We start from the raw sequence: 17,601 nt of genomic DNA, 5'->3' as shown, positions 1-17,601 counted from the left end.
TAAATATCAGCCACACCAGTGGGATTCAAGTCTCGAGCCTTGGGTTTTTTGAAAGATTCAATGGAGTGGGCACTGGGCAGATCTTCTAGTAAGGGGAATTCGGTTCCAGGGCCTATGGGCTGTAACGGCAAAAGCAGGGTCGCCTCTGAGCTTTAGTGTAGATCTCAGGACAAATAGTTGCCCCAAGTCAGCTGACCTGAGGGACCTGAGGCAGGAATCTGTCACCTGTTCGTCATTTTCATTTGCGCGAATATATTTTAAAAATATCTTTACATTTTATTTATTTTAATTTCCATTTCTGCTAGGCAGCAAGCTATATAATGCGTCAATGATTTTGATTCATATTAGGATACATTTGAGTTACCGTAAAGACTAAACGGAAATGGGGAGGAGGTTTCACATCCGTTTATCCCCTTATCTTCAACAGAGCTTCCGTGCTCCACACGGAAGCATTCGAAAACTGTGGGTGGCAACAGTCTGGCCATGCGATAGACTATAAGAGCCTCATAAACAGCCAGGAGAATCTTAAAATTGACTCTAAAACAAGAGTCTTCAGCAGTAGGTCCGGGACCCCTAGGGGTTCCTAGAGTTACTGATAGAAACTTTCTTTTCTCCTTCTTTACATTAACTAGGCTACTTAAACCCTAGCGTCCATATTCAGAGAACTTTAGCCAAGCAAGGCGTTGTGAGCTGGTAGATCGGCTATTTTCGGCAAAGAACTTTGGTGTAGACGGGAAAAAGAGCAGACTAAGTACAGAGTGAAAGGTCAAGTTTATTATGTATCTACGGTTCAAGTGGTTAAATATATGAAAACGCAAATTTACATGAATCCAAAATACACAGGTGATTGTGCTGTCAAAACAATTAAACGATATGGAATCTCTGAAAAGGTTGTGGGGGTCCCTGCTTCATCTCTCTCTCAACTAAGGGGTCCTTTGCCTGAAAACGTTGAAGACCCCTGCTCTAAAACATACTGACAGCCAGTGGAGAGAGGACAGGATGGCCAGATGTCCCTTTTCCTAGTACTGTCAGGAGGAGACTGACAGGTACTAGGAAAAAGGACCACAATTCCTCTTCCTAGTAGCCGCCGAGAAGCCTGGCTGTGTCGCTTTGGACATGAAGGACTGTGGCAAGACCATGTTTTAGATGGCGTCAGGGGGTTCCGACTAGGACGACGTCAAACTCGCATCTCGTTCAGCCGTAGGAACGTTTTGTGCCGTCCATCACTAGATGTCCTCAGGGCGGTTCATTAGGCTGACAGGTCTGGACTGGTCATTTGGACTCGGTGGGTTTGATCAAACCGCGTGTCATCTGCACGACAGTGGAATGACATGTCACATGTTTGAATGTTGTGCCATCCAACACTTAATGTTCTCAAGGCAGTTCGTTAGGCTGACACGTTTAGACGACTGGTCATTTTGGTGTGCTCTCCGGGGGAAATAAATGTGTGTGTCCTCAGCGCTACAATGGAATTAATGTCATATATTTGAATGATTTGGCCGAGGGGGAAGCCTTATTTAGACGTATTAATGTCTATTAACTAGACATATTAATGTCTAAATAACCATTTCCAGACGGTAGGGGTTGCAGCTGATGGTGTGAATACGCTGGGAAGTTAAACTAAAGTTTCTGAACGAAAATTACTCCCAACCTACCGCTGCCAAAAAGGGAAACTAAGGACATTTCTTTCTGTAGCTGTAGGCTTTCGACATATGTGTGTGAGATTTCAATTTGTTTTCTTTCCAAGAGTTTCAAGATGTATTTGTCACGCTCCTATAAGTGTGTGTGTGTGTGTGTGTGTGTGTGTGTGTGTGTGTGTGTGTGTGTGTGTGTGTGTGTGTGTGTGTGTGTGTGTGTGTGTGTGCGTGAAATGTTGGCATGGCACGCTCTGCCAGACTGTGCTAACAATATAATGAAAACAAAACAAGCTATAATACAAAGAACAAGGTAATATATAGCATGAGTAAAACCTTGGCAGCATTAAGGAATAAAGTGACGAAGTGTAAAGTTTTTCAAATGTGCAAAGTGTGTGTCGGTGCGTACAGTGCGTAGAGAATTCCTAATTAACACAAAAAAGAAAGTCAGTATACCGTATGCAGTACATCATCGACATGTCACAAGTAAACACCATTCTCAGATGTTGTAGACATGTGACTTTGGGTAGCCAGATGCTATACGGTTATTTAGAGCTGGTGTATAAAATCAATGTGTTCAACCACTTTAAGCCTGGCATCCCTGTTTTGGGCATGCCATTACAGGCAAAACACCTTCAAAGGTATTGTAGTTTTCTTTCCCGAAGATAGATCCTAAAGCATCACCACGCATTGTGAACGGGTAGATTGAGGCTATTCTTGGAAATAGAGCTGTCACAATTATTACAATCGTCTAATCGCAATTATTTGACATAATCGCAATTATTTTGTGATAATCGTCATAATCATTTGCATGTTGAAAAATGTTTATGTATGTTCAAACATTTAAAAAATTGTGGAAATAGCAGATCTACAAGTTGTGAGCTTGTAGATCGGCTATTTCCACTATCAATGTTCTTTTTTAAGTGTCTCCTTAATTTCTTTGTATATTTAGGTTATGTGTCATATCTGCCATGTGCAACTTCAAAGCCCACAAGTCAAACAGAAATGTAATTGTTAACGACAAAAACACAATTAAATCGTTAATCGCAATTATTTGAGTGACACTTAATCGTCATGTAAAATGTCATAATCGTGACAGCTCTACTTGGAAAAATTATTTGAAACGTTTGGCAGTAGGGCTTAATATGCAGAGTTCACGTGGGCAGATATTTCTACTGCTGCGTTTTTGAATTTTGCATTACATTCCTCAAGCATTGGATTAATTGCTTCACCCCAAATGCATATATGGGACACACTGTTGTGCAACTGTCTGCCTGTCCTGAATAAGACCTGTTCCACTTGTGGTGATGCTGATTGCCTAATAGATTGTACCTTAAATTTCACCCTTGTCCCAACTGGAACCATGTGCCCCATGCATTATGGATGAGAAAGTGGAGAGGTTGAGAGAGCACATGACGAGAGAGAGAGGAAAGGGGAGCAAAGAAGGCTCTAGAGAGAAATAACAAAAAACTGTGTGTGTGTGTGTGTGTGTGTGTGTGTGTGTGTGTGTGTGTGTGTGTGTGTGCGCTGTATGTGCCGTGTTGTGAGCTTGTACTGTACTGTATATCTGCTATTTTTCAGTAGTTAAGTATAAAATAATTCCTTAATGGTTTAAGACAGTGGTGGCAGTTTTGAGTCTACAGATCCTGACTGTGTGTTAGGGCATTAACGACTTGTGATTTTTGAAGGTCGACTCGACTCAGTAAAAAGTTGAGTTGAAGTCGACTTTATCGTTTGATGACTTCATCACATCACACACGACCCCCCAATTATTTTGCGGGGTCCCCAGATGATTAACTTAACACATATGGTGCCAACCCCGAGTTTCCCGAGTTTGTATTGGTACTAGTGCTGTGCCAACCCCGAGTTTCCCGAGTTTGGGCCGTTTTTGAAAAAAAAAAAAATTCAAAATTATTTTTTTCAAAAATTTTTTTTGGACCTCCAGAAATGTATTAGGCATGATCGCGATCGCGAAATTGCATGTTTAACCCCCATACCAACCCATTCTTTCAAACATGGCAGCCATGTTTGTTTACATCTGAAGAAAACATAATGGCTGATAAATCATGAATGCCTGAACGGATTTCCAAGCGGATTTTTTTGTTTGAAAGCTGTGAACAGCATCTACACACGTGGTGCATCATCTAGGCATGGGCGTGCACTTTTTACACACTTGCACAATTACATGGAAGTCTATGGTAACCATGGCAACGCGAGACATTGAAGAGAAAAAATCATTGCAACATAAGTGTTAATGTGAAACATTGTTTTCTCACTCAACAGTAAACAAACCAACATAAAGTTTAAGTGTATATTGGGTATCTTCACATTTCTAAAGTGCCAATTTAAGGACTTTTTAATACCTCTAAAATGTCAAATTAAACATTGTCCAAATTGTCAAATATATAGAGGCAGAAATTGTGAAAATAGCCGATCTACATGCTCACACCGACTCGCATCGCGAGGCGTTGTGAGCATGTAGATCTGCTATTTTCACAATAGAAAGAATTATTTATTTATTTTTTTCAATTTCGACTTTCGACTTTCTCTGGTGGGAGTCGACTTGTGTAATGAAGTCGACTGAGTCGACTTGTCGACTTTTTCGTTAATGCTCTGGCCTACTGTGTGTGTGTTTTGTCTGGCCCCTCCCTCCAGGTGGTTGTGATGAAGCGCTCCCTGGGCGTGGGCTACGCAGCCGTGGACAACCCCATCTTCTACAAGCCCAACACCGCCATGTTGCTGGGTGACGCCAAGAAGACCTGCGACGCACTGCAGGCCAAGGTCCGCGAGAGCCAGGAGGGAAACTGAAGATGACAACGCTGTAAACCGAGAGCAGAGGGCAGAGGACGGGGAAGGTTAGAGGACAATGTGGTTCCGTTTCCCTAAAACTTATCTCAACGTTTTAAAAGCATCTTCGACTAATTGTATCCAAGGGCAAAGGAAGAGACGTGATGGTAAAGTCAAAAAATGAATGCATTTTTTCGTATAAACGAAAGAAATGACATGACAAACATGCGTGACAAAATGTCGTCATTGTCGGGCAGAAATCTCCAAGTTTCAAAATAGTATGTTCTTTTGTAAATTAAAGCCCTATTTCATCATACAAGAGTGTTGCACAGAAGTAGTGAAAATAGCCGATAGCTGATAGCCGATCTACAAGCACACAACGCCTCGCAGTGCGAGGCGTTTTGTGATTGTAGATCGGCTATTTTCACTCCTTTAACTCGTTCTTTTTTTACTAATAATAAAAAAATTAAACATTTGGACATACAAGGTTTCCACCCGACAGCGACCATATGTATATACAGTATGTCATGTATGGAGTGGGTCCATGTCAGGGATCATTGATTTCTGCTGCAGTGTTCTTTCATAAGACCTGCATGCCATTTCTTTTGTTTATACATTATTCAAAGGGAGAGTGTGTCCACATGGTGTTCTATACTCTTAGCAAGTGGCATTGAGTGTCAACTTCATTTCAGTCACATATAGTAATTTAAATCAATCAGAAATGTAGGAGGTGTATGAAGAAAATGGATCTGAAATCAATGTCAATCAAGAAATCTTTAGTGAATGGAAGAATATTATGGTACTGTAGCTGATTGGAATTGAAGGAACAAAAGCACAAACTAGAAGTTGGCTTTTCTTTAAATGCTAATCCATAAGGCTAATTCATACTTTCATACAACCGTGTCGCTTGGTGAGAATACGCAGATTTTAGACTGAACAAGACTGGGTCTAAGGACTCTGTGGCTCCCATTTGTACCTTAAGCTTCATGTGTCCAGTCTGTGACTCCAATCAGTGGTCTTATGATGGCATTCATCTATGACATACAGTATAGCAAGGTTTCAGCCCATCTGATCGCCATTTAATTCCATTTTAAAATGACAAAAATATTTAACAAAAGATAAAACATATTATGTAAAAAGACATTTAGGAAGTTATTTCCATAGCCCACAGGCAGCGTTCAAAAGTCATTTGGCGCTGATTGGAGCGGTGGTTTGTGAGATTATTCACGGACAGACAGACAGACAGACAGACAGACAGACAGACAGACAGACAGAAATATTTCGCCGATGACATCGGGCCAAAATAATAGTTTTGTCAGTTGAAAATCGTTATCAAAGGGAAGCTTGTAATGTACAGCTGATGATGTGATGTCGTCATTTTGCGATGTCAACACTTTGTGGAGAAAAACAAATCGGAGAAACATTTCCTTTTAAGTTATTTTTGCTGAGCGACATGGCCACACAAAGCTCATTTATAGCCTGAACGTGGAAAGACGGCCCAACAAGCAACGTGTTAGACTCGCTGTAGCGCAGGGTTCCCCAATTGGTTTTCCCCAAGGGTCGAATTATGTCTAGGCTACCAAGCCGAGGGCCACAACATTGCAGGGGGCGACGGTGGTGTTCCCACTACTCCAGCAACAGTTTTCGTCGTTGTCAGGTGAAAATCTTGTATGTCCAAAACCGTACGTTTTGAATTTATCATATTAAAAATGATTTAAACTAGTGAAAACAGCCGATCTACAAGCACACAACGCCTCGCGGTGCGAGGCGTTGTGTGCTTGTAGATCTGCTGTTTTCACTACTTTTGTGCGACGGCCTTGTATGATTTGCGAAAGAATGTACAAATTTGGAGATACGAGATTTCCACCCGACAACGACGATATACTAGTGTTGTTGCTGCTCTTATACCACCATTATTACTGGGGTTGGTGTGGGCCAGACAGTAGCCCCCCACAGGCCGCCTATTGGGGAACCCTGCTGTAGTGATTCATGTTTTGTCCACTGTAAAGATTGTGCCCCTGATGTTCTCTGCTGTATGCTATTATTGTTATTACAATATGTCTCCTCTTTCATAGATCTATATTTATGCACAACGAAGGCTTATCCTCACACAAACGTGTGTCGCTCCACTCACTATACATTCTTTTTCAAGTAAATTGGACGGAAAAACAATAGAAACCACTTTTGTATTCTGCCACTTAATATTTCCAGTTTTATACTGTAATGAAATGAGAAATATCTTTTCTATCTTGGCCTGATGATAATGATATCTCGTAATCCTATTAGTTGCGGTCAGGTGTTGTGACATTCTTTTGTTGGTAAAGCCACAGTCAAGTCATCCATCAATTTCCAGTCATGTTTTTAGCTCTTCTCTCTTGTTTATGCTGTTGTGACCCCCCCCCCCCCTCCCCCTCTGTGCCTTTTTTGTTTATTAATCTATTAGATCTCACACATGGATCATAAATTGAAGCGAAAGCCGTGTTGCAATTCAATGCCAGAACCAGACATGCAATAAATCGTCACTGTCTGGTGGGAAACCTTGGATGTCCAAAACCGTGACTTTTTCAGGAAATGGGAGAAAAACAACCTGTGATCCAATGTAGTCAATATTTTGTTGTATTCTTTCCTCCAAAAGATAACAGATCTTCAAGCTTTCATCGTAACATGTGAGCTTGTAGACTGCCTATTTTTTGCTACATTAGTGCAATAATGTCACACGATAAAGAATGAATGGGACATTCATTTATTTTTATAAATAAGGGGGAAACAAAACTTAAAGATGAAATAATTATGATAGAGATGCACGGTTTCCTCCTGACAGTGATGAAAATCTATACTATTGTACCACTCCATGTTCTCATTATTTTACTGCGAGGTTGTGAAGGTCCATTGCAGTGTACTCTAAAATTATCCTGGATCCAAAACAACCGGGCTGTGGGACATTTCCCACACAGTTGTCTTCGATCCATGATTAAGCCAAACGTACGTATTTGACATAATGTACGATGATGATGATGACAGGACTCATGTGGTGTGATTCATATGCAATAATACGATTACGGAATGCCCATGTTTGAGCATTAAATAGATTACACTACTTCTCCAAGCATTACTGAATTGAAAAGGAGAGGAAAATTATACATAAATGATACTAATAATGAAAGAATATATCTACTGTAAATAAATGTAATTTCAACTCAAATTCAGTTCATAATATTATAGTGCCAGTTAAACCGCTTTCATTGGGGCACCGTAAGATACTAAGATGTGTCATGTTTTTGGATAAAGCCCACACATTATTCCGATGTTTTTTTAAACCTGGGACCTGATACACTTACCATAATAACTATTAACTACCCTACCTCTGCATACAATATGAAACGACCAATAGAGTCTTTTAGAACCCTCATCTGACCAATCAACCTCTGTGGGATCAACCAATGCCACAAACTGACCAGTCTCATTCTGTAAAATCTTGAACTCTATACTTGTCTACTTTCAAGGTTAACCAACCAATACCTGGCTAATTCCATTTCCTAATGTGCTGCCTTTCTGTTCTTCACCACCAGACCTCTTTTTTTTGTGTTTGTGTTTGTGTTTGTTAGCTTAGCTAAGAGCATCACACTGTTTTAAAAACTAGATATGTATTGTTACATAACAACAGCCCACCTAGACCCTTTTCTCTGCCGTTTCCTGAATTTCCCTCTCCGGGGATCAATGAAGGTTTATCTTGCAGGACTGGATATCTCAAAATACCATATTTGTATGCTGTTGCCGTTTGCTGAGATAATGTTCAAATTAAGGGACATTAAAAAACAATCTTTGTTTGATAATTGCCCTGACTTACATTGTGTGCCCTTTGATTTTATTTCCCCACAAGGCAATTTTTGTATAGAGACATCCCTTTTACGTACAGAATGTGCTAGAGAGACAAAGGCTTCTACAGTAGGGCTTTGCAGTTGTGTGTGAGACGTTTCAATGCACCAAGAAGGTTCGTGTTAGGGAGATTAATGAAATGTACTGTGAATGTTTATTTTATTTTTTTCTCTCTAGTTTGTCATGGAACATTGTCATCCCTTAAATAAACATGGATTTACACCTGAAACTGCTCGTGCTTGCGTTGTAATTTACTACCCGGCATTATAAAAATTACCAATGCCTGAAAAGTTTGAGAACCACAGACCTAATTCAAATTTCAATTCAACTAATCTGCATTAACAAATGAAGGCATAGCATGTCCGTTTGCCCCCATACCAGGCCTACTTTCACAAAGACAAATCAATACACCTTCAATCAAATGATTCTGATACCAAAACCACAATCTGTCACGATGAAGATAACATCTAGCATTCAAAGAGGGTGGATTTGAGATAAACGCAATCGCTGATGATGAGGGATAATTGGGAGAGAATTGCTTGCACCGGAAAGGGGGGGGGGGGTACCTCTGTTACCGCAGTAACAGTGTTGTAAAACATGCATTGCATGAGTTCGACATGAGGGCTGCGATAATGACCCCCCCAAAAAATGTAAATATCACTTCCTATGAGATTTTCACCTACAAGCAGGACTTGATTGCTTTTCATCACCGGGGACTGAACGGGAGGTACTTAGAGGTGGAGTGGTACCTATCTAGCCCATTAAGACCTTGAATTATTTGATACTTTAGCTATTTTTGAAAAATCATGACGATTTGTGCAAATCTTTGAATTGTTAATGCCAATATTTGCTTCTGGGGGGGTCCCTGTGATACATAATATTTTGAGAAGGGGGTCGCATGAACAGTTTGAGAACCACTGACGTAGATACACACGTTTTTCAAAACCTTAGAAAGATTTAGAAGACACTTATAGAATCGGGTGAAAAATATTCAAAGACTTGCACAAAATGTAATGTTCCCGATTTTTCAAAAATAGCAGATATACAGCTAGCAGCTTGTATATCTGCTATTTATCAAAAGCTAAAGCATAAAATAATAGTTAAAGTAATAATGCGTTCCCGGTCTTAGTTGGCTAGATAAAGTAGATAGATAGGAGTGGATAGATTTGTGATTGGGGGCTTGCATGCGTGTGCGATGAGGGTGGCTTCATCCTGTAACAAATGGCACTCAGATGGGCTCTTATCTCCGCCCAGCCTTGGAGAGATCTGACGAGAGAACTGTCACTCTGCCACGAGAGGTGAGATGTACTGTACAGATTGCAAGGTCTGAAACACTGCTGCTGCACTGTGCATTTAAGTATGTCCCCACAGAAAATGTTTTATGGTAAATTAACTAAGTACATTTACTTAAGTAATGTACTTGAGTACAATTTTGAGGTTTTTGTACTTTGCTTGAGGATTTCCAATTTCCAATACTTTTATTTCTACTTCACTACATCATCTCGGCTCCAAATATTACACTTTTACTCCGCTACAATTATTTGACAACTTCAGTTACTAGTTACTATTGATTATTATTACAAAACATACATTACCCACTTCATCCCCATATACATTTCGACGCATTGTGAACTTGTAGATCTGCTATTTTCAAAAGATTTGTACACATTTGAAAACCTTTAAACGGGACATTCTGCATAATGAGTACTTCTACTTGTGTTACCTTAAGTACATTTTGATGCGAATACTTTTGTACTTTTACTCAAGTAGCCTACATTTTGAATCCCGGACTTTTCTACTTGTATAAGTATTTCTATATTGCAGTATTGATACTTTTGCTTATGTAGGCTACAACATGCAAGTACTTTTTCCACCACTGTTTGCGGGTCAGTGTCGTGCAAAAAAAAAAAAAAAAAAAAAAGATAAAATTGTGTCCTTACAAAGTGTGTGTGTGTGTGTGTGTGTGTGTGTGTGTGTGTGTGTGTGTGTGTGTGTGTGTGTGTGTGTGTGTGTGTGTGTGTGTGCGCGCGCGCGTGTGCGTGTGTGCGTGCATGCATGCGCGTATGTGTGTGTGTGTGTGTGTGTGTGTGTGTGTGTGTGCGCATGCGTGTGTGAACAGGGATCGAGGCTGTGATAAGCACTGAGGTGACAGTGTGCTCAGCTTAAGCTGGTCTATTGTCACAGCACCAGTATTTATCTGGGACTGAAGGACAGCCAGCATTCTGCAGGCACAATCACAGCCCCCATCCAGGGGCGTCACAAGGGGGGGGAGTCAGTGGGACTGAGTTACTAGGGCCCAAGGTGGAGGGGCCTTCATTATTTTATGCTTTAGCAATTGAAAAAATAGCAGATATACAAGCGCGGCACAGCGCGGCACCGAGTGCCGCGCTGCGAGCTTGTAGATCTGCTATTTTTTAAAAGTCGTGAAAATGCGTGCAAATCTTTGAACGTGTATTTTTTCAGTGAACATTTGTAACTCAAATTTTGCCTCTGGAGGGTCCCTGGAACTAGATATTTTGAGATGGGAAACATAGGTTTTAAAAAAAAACCTTGGAAGGATTTGACGCAAATGTTAACGACTTTTCAAAAATAGCAGACCTACAAACTCGCAGCGCTGTGAGCTTGTAGGTCTGCTATTTTTCAATATTTAAAGCACAAAATAATGTGCAATAACGCGTTCCCAGTCAATGAATCCTTGTACACAGGGCCCAGAAATTGGTGCGACACCCCTGCCCCCATCCCTCCCGCCCGGGCTGCACTCTCCTCTAACGACTCCCTGAAAAGACCTGTGATTTGTTTTGCCTGCTGTTGCATGCGATTTGGCTAGGCAGGTATTTTAATTATTTGTTTGTGGAGTGGTTTTGATGATTAAAAAAACAGGGGAAAAAAATGTTTTTTGAAGGCGAGGCATGCTATGGAGATTTCATATTTGATAAGCTGTGTGTGTTTGTATGTGTGTGTGTGTGTGTGTGTGTGTGTGTGTGTGTGTGTGTGTGTGTGTGTGTGTGTGTGTGTGCATTCGTCATTGCATCGCTTGTTGTTGAATAATATATTTCCAGGAGTAGCTTGGACTCAAGTGTCCCCCAGCGTGCGGACAACCAAGGTATAAAACGTAATACGTTTTATTCTTTGAGCAGGGCAAACAAAATTACCGACACTTATCAACACTGTCTTCATACTCTAAATAAAATAGAATAATAAAATAAAAAAAGATTGTCCCTCAGATTCATCAAACATTGTTTTGCAAAATGCCTTTGCTTGTTTGCTCTGTAACTCTCACAGACACAATGCATTGTGTATTGTACATGGTCTGCAGGTTAACTTGCTGCAATGCTTTATTTGTGTAGATTTTATTTCTAATTCTGGCCCCGCTCAAAATGTTTAAGGTGCGTCATGCACACTCAATGACACGTATAGCAGCTGCTCACAGACTACCGTAGCTTCGCTCTCCATGAGTTCATGAAGTTGTTAAGCTGTACGTATTCATGTGGAATTTATGTGTTGTTTATGCGTGTACAACATATAGACTTTTTACTGATTCGAGTCGACTTGCAAAAATCACAAGTCGTTAATGCCCTACTGTTAACATCATAACGTTTGCCGGCTTATATCCATCTTTGAGTTTTCCCTGTTTTCTACACTGACTGTGCGACTACACACTCCCACTTATGACACCCAGCATTTTCTAGAAGCAGGAAATAAACGATAGAGACCGCACGAAACTGAAAAGAATTACGCAGATTCAATGCAGCGTTTGACTGCGTGTGACCCCGCTAAATTGAGCAGAACATGGTACGGGAGAGGGATTGTTTCTTTAATTCTGGCCCGTACAGTCCTGAATGTCTGCCAGCCATTTTGCTGGCGTTGTCGCGTAGCTCTGGCTGACGTGTCCATCAGGGTCAATGTCAAGTTCACTCAGGGCCGACGTGAGTGTTTTCTCCAAATGTATCGAGCGTGTAATGGAATCCATTTCAGAGAACGCTCCACTGGTCCACCCCTCTGCCGTTCTAAGTAGCGGATGATTAAAACCCATTTAGGCCTAGAATTATTGAATGCTTTAACCAGTGAAAAATAGCAGATATACAAGCTCACAGCGCGGCACCGAGTGCCGCGCTGCGAGCTTGTAGATTTTTGAAAAAGTCGTGAAAATGTGTGCAAATCTTTGAAATTATGTATTTTCAAAGCGAACATTTGTAACTCAAATTTTGCTTCTGGGTGGTCCCTGGAACTAAAGATTTTGTGATGGGGGTCCGTGGCCAAATACATATCATTTTGGGGGTCCTTCACATGAAAGAGTTTGAGAACCACTGACGTAGTAGTCTCTCAAGAACAGACTAACTGAGCTCCAGTTAAGTGAAAAGGACCTTTTCTTTGACGATGGCTGGCCAGATTGCTGCCATAGAAACATAGGTTTTTCAAAAAACCTTAGAAGGATTCAAAAGACACTTATAGAATCGGGTCAAAATTCTAATTTTCACGATAAAAAAAATATATAGCAGATCTACAAGCTCGCAGCGCGGCACTCTGAGCTTGTATATCTGCTATTTTTCAATAGTTAAAGCATAAAATAATGATACACTATAATGTGTACCCGTTCTGAATGGATTAAAGTGAGCTGGTCAGTGTGTGAGTGACATCTGGCGTGGAGGAAAACGACGACGGAAAATTATTTTGCACTTTTTAATTCAGCTCTGTTCTCTTTCTCGGTCTGTTCTGCTATCGTTGCGGGGACAGCATCTATGTTTTCTGGTGAACCTTCATGCTCTGACACGCGATTTGAGATATTCTTCTTTTTTTTCCCAATCCCTTTTGTCTGTCTCTTTTTTTGTGGAAAATAACAGTAACAATAGACAGACCCAGTCGATGGCGAACAAATCAACCTTTCCTTAAAAGACGCGTCTCGCCAATTTTTCATTCACCTGTTATATTGGTCTTGGTTTAGAATCCTTATTGCTGTTCCATACTTTTCCAAAAGACTTTGAAAAGTTGACAATATTTTGTCTTTGCTTTTTTTTTAAAAGAGATGATCATTAATTGGTGGCCATTTCACAGGATCCGTTGAATAATAACATAATGGCCTTTATGCTTGTCGGTATCATCATCCATTGATGTCGGTTCAATCTCGCCTCTCGCGTCTGCCTCCGGGCTCTTTTTGAATACGCATCGTATTCGTATCCCAGAACCTTCCAGGATCTGAAACTTTCCAGAACCCCTGAAGTTCTGTGATAGTTTGTTGTTACATTTGCATTATGTGTTAGTCTGGCGACTGGCGTGGCCCGGCTACTATTCCACAGTCTCTGGAACTACACCTCCCCAAAGCTGCTCGGGGAGCCGTCATCTGGTCGTCATTTCAGTTCCCGGAAATATGTTTTAAAACACCTTTCAAATCCATAATGTTTTCATTTTCATTTCATTTCTGCTATAAGTGCCAAGCTATAATTCCGATAATTCTATGTACAGTAGGACACATTTATGCAACTGCGAAGACGAGGCCCCCAACCCGATCAGTTTCAGCGCTTTCGTGCTCCAGACTGCATGACGGAAGCATTGGAAACTGTGGGAGGCAACAGTCTGTGTGCGTGCGTGCGTGCGTGTAGGTAGATGTGGCCTTGCAACCAAAATCAGACTGGAGACTAAATCAGGGGCTGCAATTGTTTCCTAAACTGTAACTGCAATACTGCATGGCCTCAATATTCTCATATTCTCCTATAATCTTAACTGCAAAGGTTGTTTGAACCTATCCGACCTATTAATACAAAATATAAAGTATTAGATCCCCGATAGACGATAAATGATATAAACTTTGTTTTTATGAACAATAATTTCTATATTCATGTAATGATTCATTCTACATTATGAGCTCTGCAACATGACACTATAGCAACTCATAACATGTTCATTGAATATGGCCATAGATGGCCATACTGTACTGACTCAAAAGGTTTTTGTGCGTGATTGTGGCTTCTAAAATATGGCCCTGGGCCACTTCTTTAATAGGCCCCGAGGAATAACTCATAGTAATCCGATGTAACATCCAAGTCAAATAAAAAATTAACGTATGTTAAATAAAAGGCGCATCGGCCCTATCTCTCGTGGTTGAACCAGTCTGCTGGAATTTGTCTGTTACTTGAATAATTAGCTGTTATGGACCTAGAGTAAGCATGGTGAATCTCTTGTTTGGAGGAAACCTTTTCATGCTGCCCCTGTGTCCCATCTCCCTGCCCTCCTATCCTCGTGCACTGTCTGATCTTACATGATGAGTTGGAACATGATGAGTTGAAACTGTAGAATAAACTCCCCATTGCAATTAGAACTGCAGTGCAGACTCACTCCCCAGCTTCCGCTGTGGTCTGAAGACTCACCTCTTCAGACTCCACCTTATTAGCACATAGCACTTACCGTAGCGTAGCACTTGCCTACCCTCAATGACCATACATGTAATTTAGATAGCTATTTCTTGTTTTTCATTGTATAGTTGTTGTTTTTTTACTGAATAGCTATGTTTTTTTTTAGATTACTATTTCTATGCGTTTGTATTGATCAATTGTTGTTGATGTATTGATGTATTACCTTGCTTATTGTAAGTCGCTCTGGATTAAGAGCGTCTGCTAGATGCCTAAATTGTAAATTGATGAATTGTACAACTAATTCTTGGCATGTTGTGATGGGTGAAATTTAAGCGAACATTGCATCAAAATGTTGCAGGACATTTCATTTTGATGTAGTTTTAGTCATAGTCTTTTGAATGAAATGTAACTTACAGTCATAGTAATCTGAAAAGTGTTAGTTTTAGTCTAGTTTTAGTTAGCCTCGGGAACCCAGACCTTTCATTCAAGAAAGAAAAGCCTAGGTAAAGCCCCCAGTAAATGTGGCTCAGCCAATCACAATCATCAAGGCATCGCCTATACCAGGGGTGGGCAACTTTGGTGATGGCGAGGGCCACTATATTTCCACCTTCACTCCAGAGGGCCACATTGCATATTGCTACAGTACGCCCTACTTTGTCATTCTAGTATCTCATACAAAAGAAGCAAAAATAGCAGATCTACAAGCTCAAAACGCATTGCGCTGCGATGCGTTTTGAGCTTGTAGATCGGCTATTTTTGCTTCTTTTGAATTGGAATCCCAAATTATTTTTTGTTGTTTTTGAATTGAATCCTGAAATGTAACATTTTGATCTAATTTCAAATGCATTTAGTTATATACTACTTATATACTTAAATACAAGTACATTGGACATAAATAAATATTTTAATACTACTATACTAGTCATTAAGCTACTAATATTGACTGACTAGAATTAAAGAAGGTCATGGTTGGAATTGTAACAGCTCAAATCAGTAATATATCAGTATTCCGGTATTAACCTGCGGTATTAACATGCGAATAAGCATAAACCTTTGTTTATGCTTATTCATTGTAATTATCAAAATCACAGAAAATAGCAGATCGGTTCTCCGAATATAGACGTTAGGGTTCAAGTGGTTAATATACTGTAGAAAAGGAGAAATAGAAAAAGCTTCTATCATACAAAGATTTGGAGGACCCCTGTTGTAACTCTGAGGACCCCCTAGGGGTCCCGGACCCCCTGTTGAAGGATTTAAGTGGTTATAGACCTAGAGTAAGAGTGCTAGAGATCTCAAAAAGAGGAATCATCTCTTTCAACCCCCTTCATGTCCAAAGGAGACTATCTGATCTTCTCCCAACGGCTTGTTTAGAGAAACTGTGTTATTGAGGGGGGTCTTAAAAGCCCCGAGATCCAGGATTCTTGGATACATTGTTCCATGGACACGCACGCACACAAATACGCACACTCATGCACGCACGCACACACACACCTTAAACTGTCCCAAAGTAGTTTGATTGCGTGAGCTTCGAGATAAATGTAGCCATACTAACTTGACCAGCGAAGCAGCATCATACTGGCCCTCTTTACAGTTCAATTTCCTTCCAGCTCGGAGCTGGCTAACATAAACATGGTGGGGAGTGTGTCCTTTTAAGCTGCTTTTATTGTCCAGCTGCTTCTAGGGCTCTGGATGTAAATTGTGAGGAGAGAGAGAGAGAGAGAGAGAGAGAGGGAGGATGAGATGAGACCGTGATGGGAGGGAGCATCTCAGAGGTGAGGGGCTGCCTAATGTAGTGGAGAGAAGAGAGGGAGCAGAGGGTTTCTCTGAAGTAAGGCAGGGACGGTTTAGAGTGGCATGTGTGCGTGTGTGTGTGTGTGTGCGTGTGTGTGTGTGTGTGTGTGTGTGTGTGCGTGTGTGTGTGTGTGTATGTGTATGTGTCATTAAGGCAGAAGAAGCATCACAGAGTGCCGAGGGAAGAAGAAAAAAAAACAATGTTTATTGAAAAATCTTCAAAGACACAGTCCACCCCCCAAAAAGACCATTTAACATCAGTTTGTTATTGTCTTGTGGCTGGGTGCGAGTCGTAGGGGCAAAAAGGGAAGCACAAATTACTTTTACACAGAATAGTTAAGAAACCCACCCAAAACATACAAGGGTCTTCTACGCGCACGCGTGTGTGCGTTCATGCGTACGTGCGTGCGTGTGCTTGTGAAGACCAAATGTCCCCACAGTACAATCTGAGAAAAAGACATGGTGAAGACTATTTTTGCTTGTTTTCTAGTTTAAAAAAATAAACCAAGTTTGGTTTACAATTAGGAAAATATTCAGGTTCGGTCCAGGACTCAGGGTTAGATGAAGCATCAGACATTAGCGTAGGGTTAGCCAGATTTATATATTTAGTTGTGTGCTGGTGTTGCACAAAAAAACTGCCGATCTGCAACCTCACAATGAGCTTGCAGATCGTCAGTTTGTGTGCAACACCGGCACGCAACTAAATAAGTTAACTCAGGCTTAAATTACAAACAGCACTTACCTACCTACGTACCTACAGTACCTACCTACATACCTACCAGGGTTGTTAGGGTTACTTTTAAAAAGGAATCCCCTACAGTTACAAGTTACTTGCAAAGAAAATGTAGTCAGTAACGTAATCTGATTATCACAATTTAAAAAGTAACTACTAGTTACTTTCAGTTACTTTTGGATTCTTTTTTAGCAAAACTCTCTTTAATTAAATAAAACAAGTTTTACCATTGATAACTAGACAAGAATATTGAGTCTATGAAATTAGGAAAAGGTCAACAGAATTTTACTTAAACAAAGTGGCAGTACTTTATGCTGATTCGACTTGATTATTTTATTGTTTGGCGTTATAACTATTTTGTCAAATTGATGAGGGCAAGGGGAGAATGTAATCCAGCATGTAACCCCCATCATTCAGATCTGTTACTGTAATC

At 40.6% G+C, this 17,601-nt stretch overlaps 1 protein-coding gene across 2 annotated transcripts in view; it reads left to right on the top strand.

The window, feature by feature from the left end:
• Window positions 1-17,601, top strand: part of nnt (nicotinamide nucleotide transhydrogenase) — a 114,427-nt gene that overhangs the window by 69,773 nt on the left and 27,053 nt on the right. Inside the window, exon 22 of one of the 2 annotated variants that reach the window (XM_080743120.1) lies at window positions 4,290-4,489. In XM_080743120.1, coding sequence (XP_080599246.1) covers window positions 4,290-4,442 — 153 coding nt within the window. In that variant the 3' untranslated portion in view covers window positions 4,443-4,489. Of the gene's footprint in view, window positions 1-4,289; window positions 6,152-17,601 lie in introns of those variants that run through there. The other variant, XM_080743119.1, reaches the window with a different exon arrangement.

Source organism: Nannobrachium achirus, assembly GCF_963921795.1.
Source record: "Nannobrachium achirus genome assembly, chromosome: 15".
Classification (NCBI taxonomy): Eukaryota; Metazoa; Chordata; class Actinopteri; order Myctophiformes; family Myctophidae; genus Nannobrachium; species Nannobrachium achirus.
This window is presented reverse-complemented; position numbering and strand designations above follow the sequence as displayed.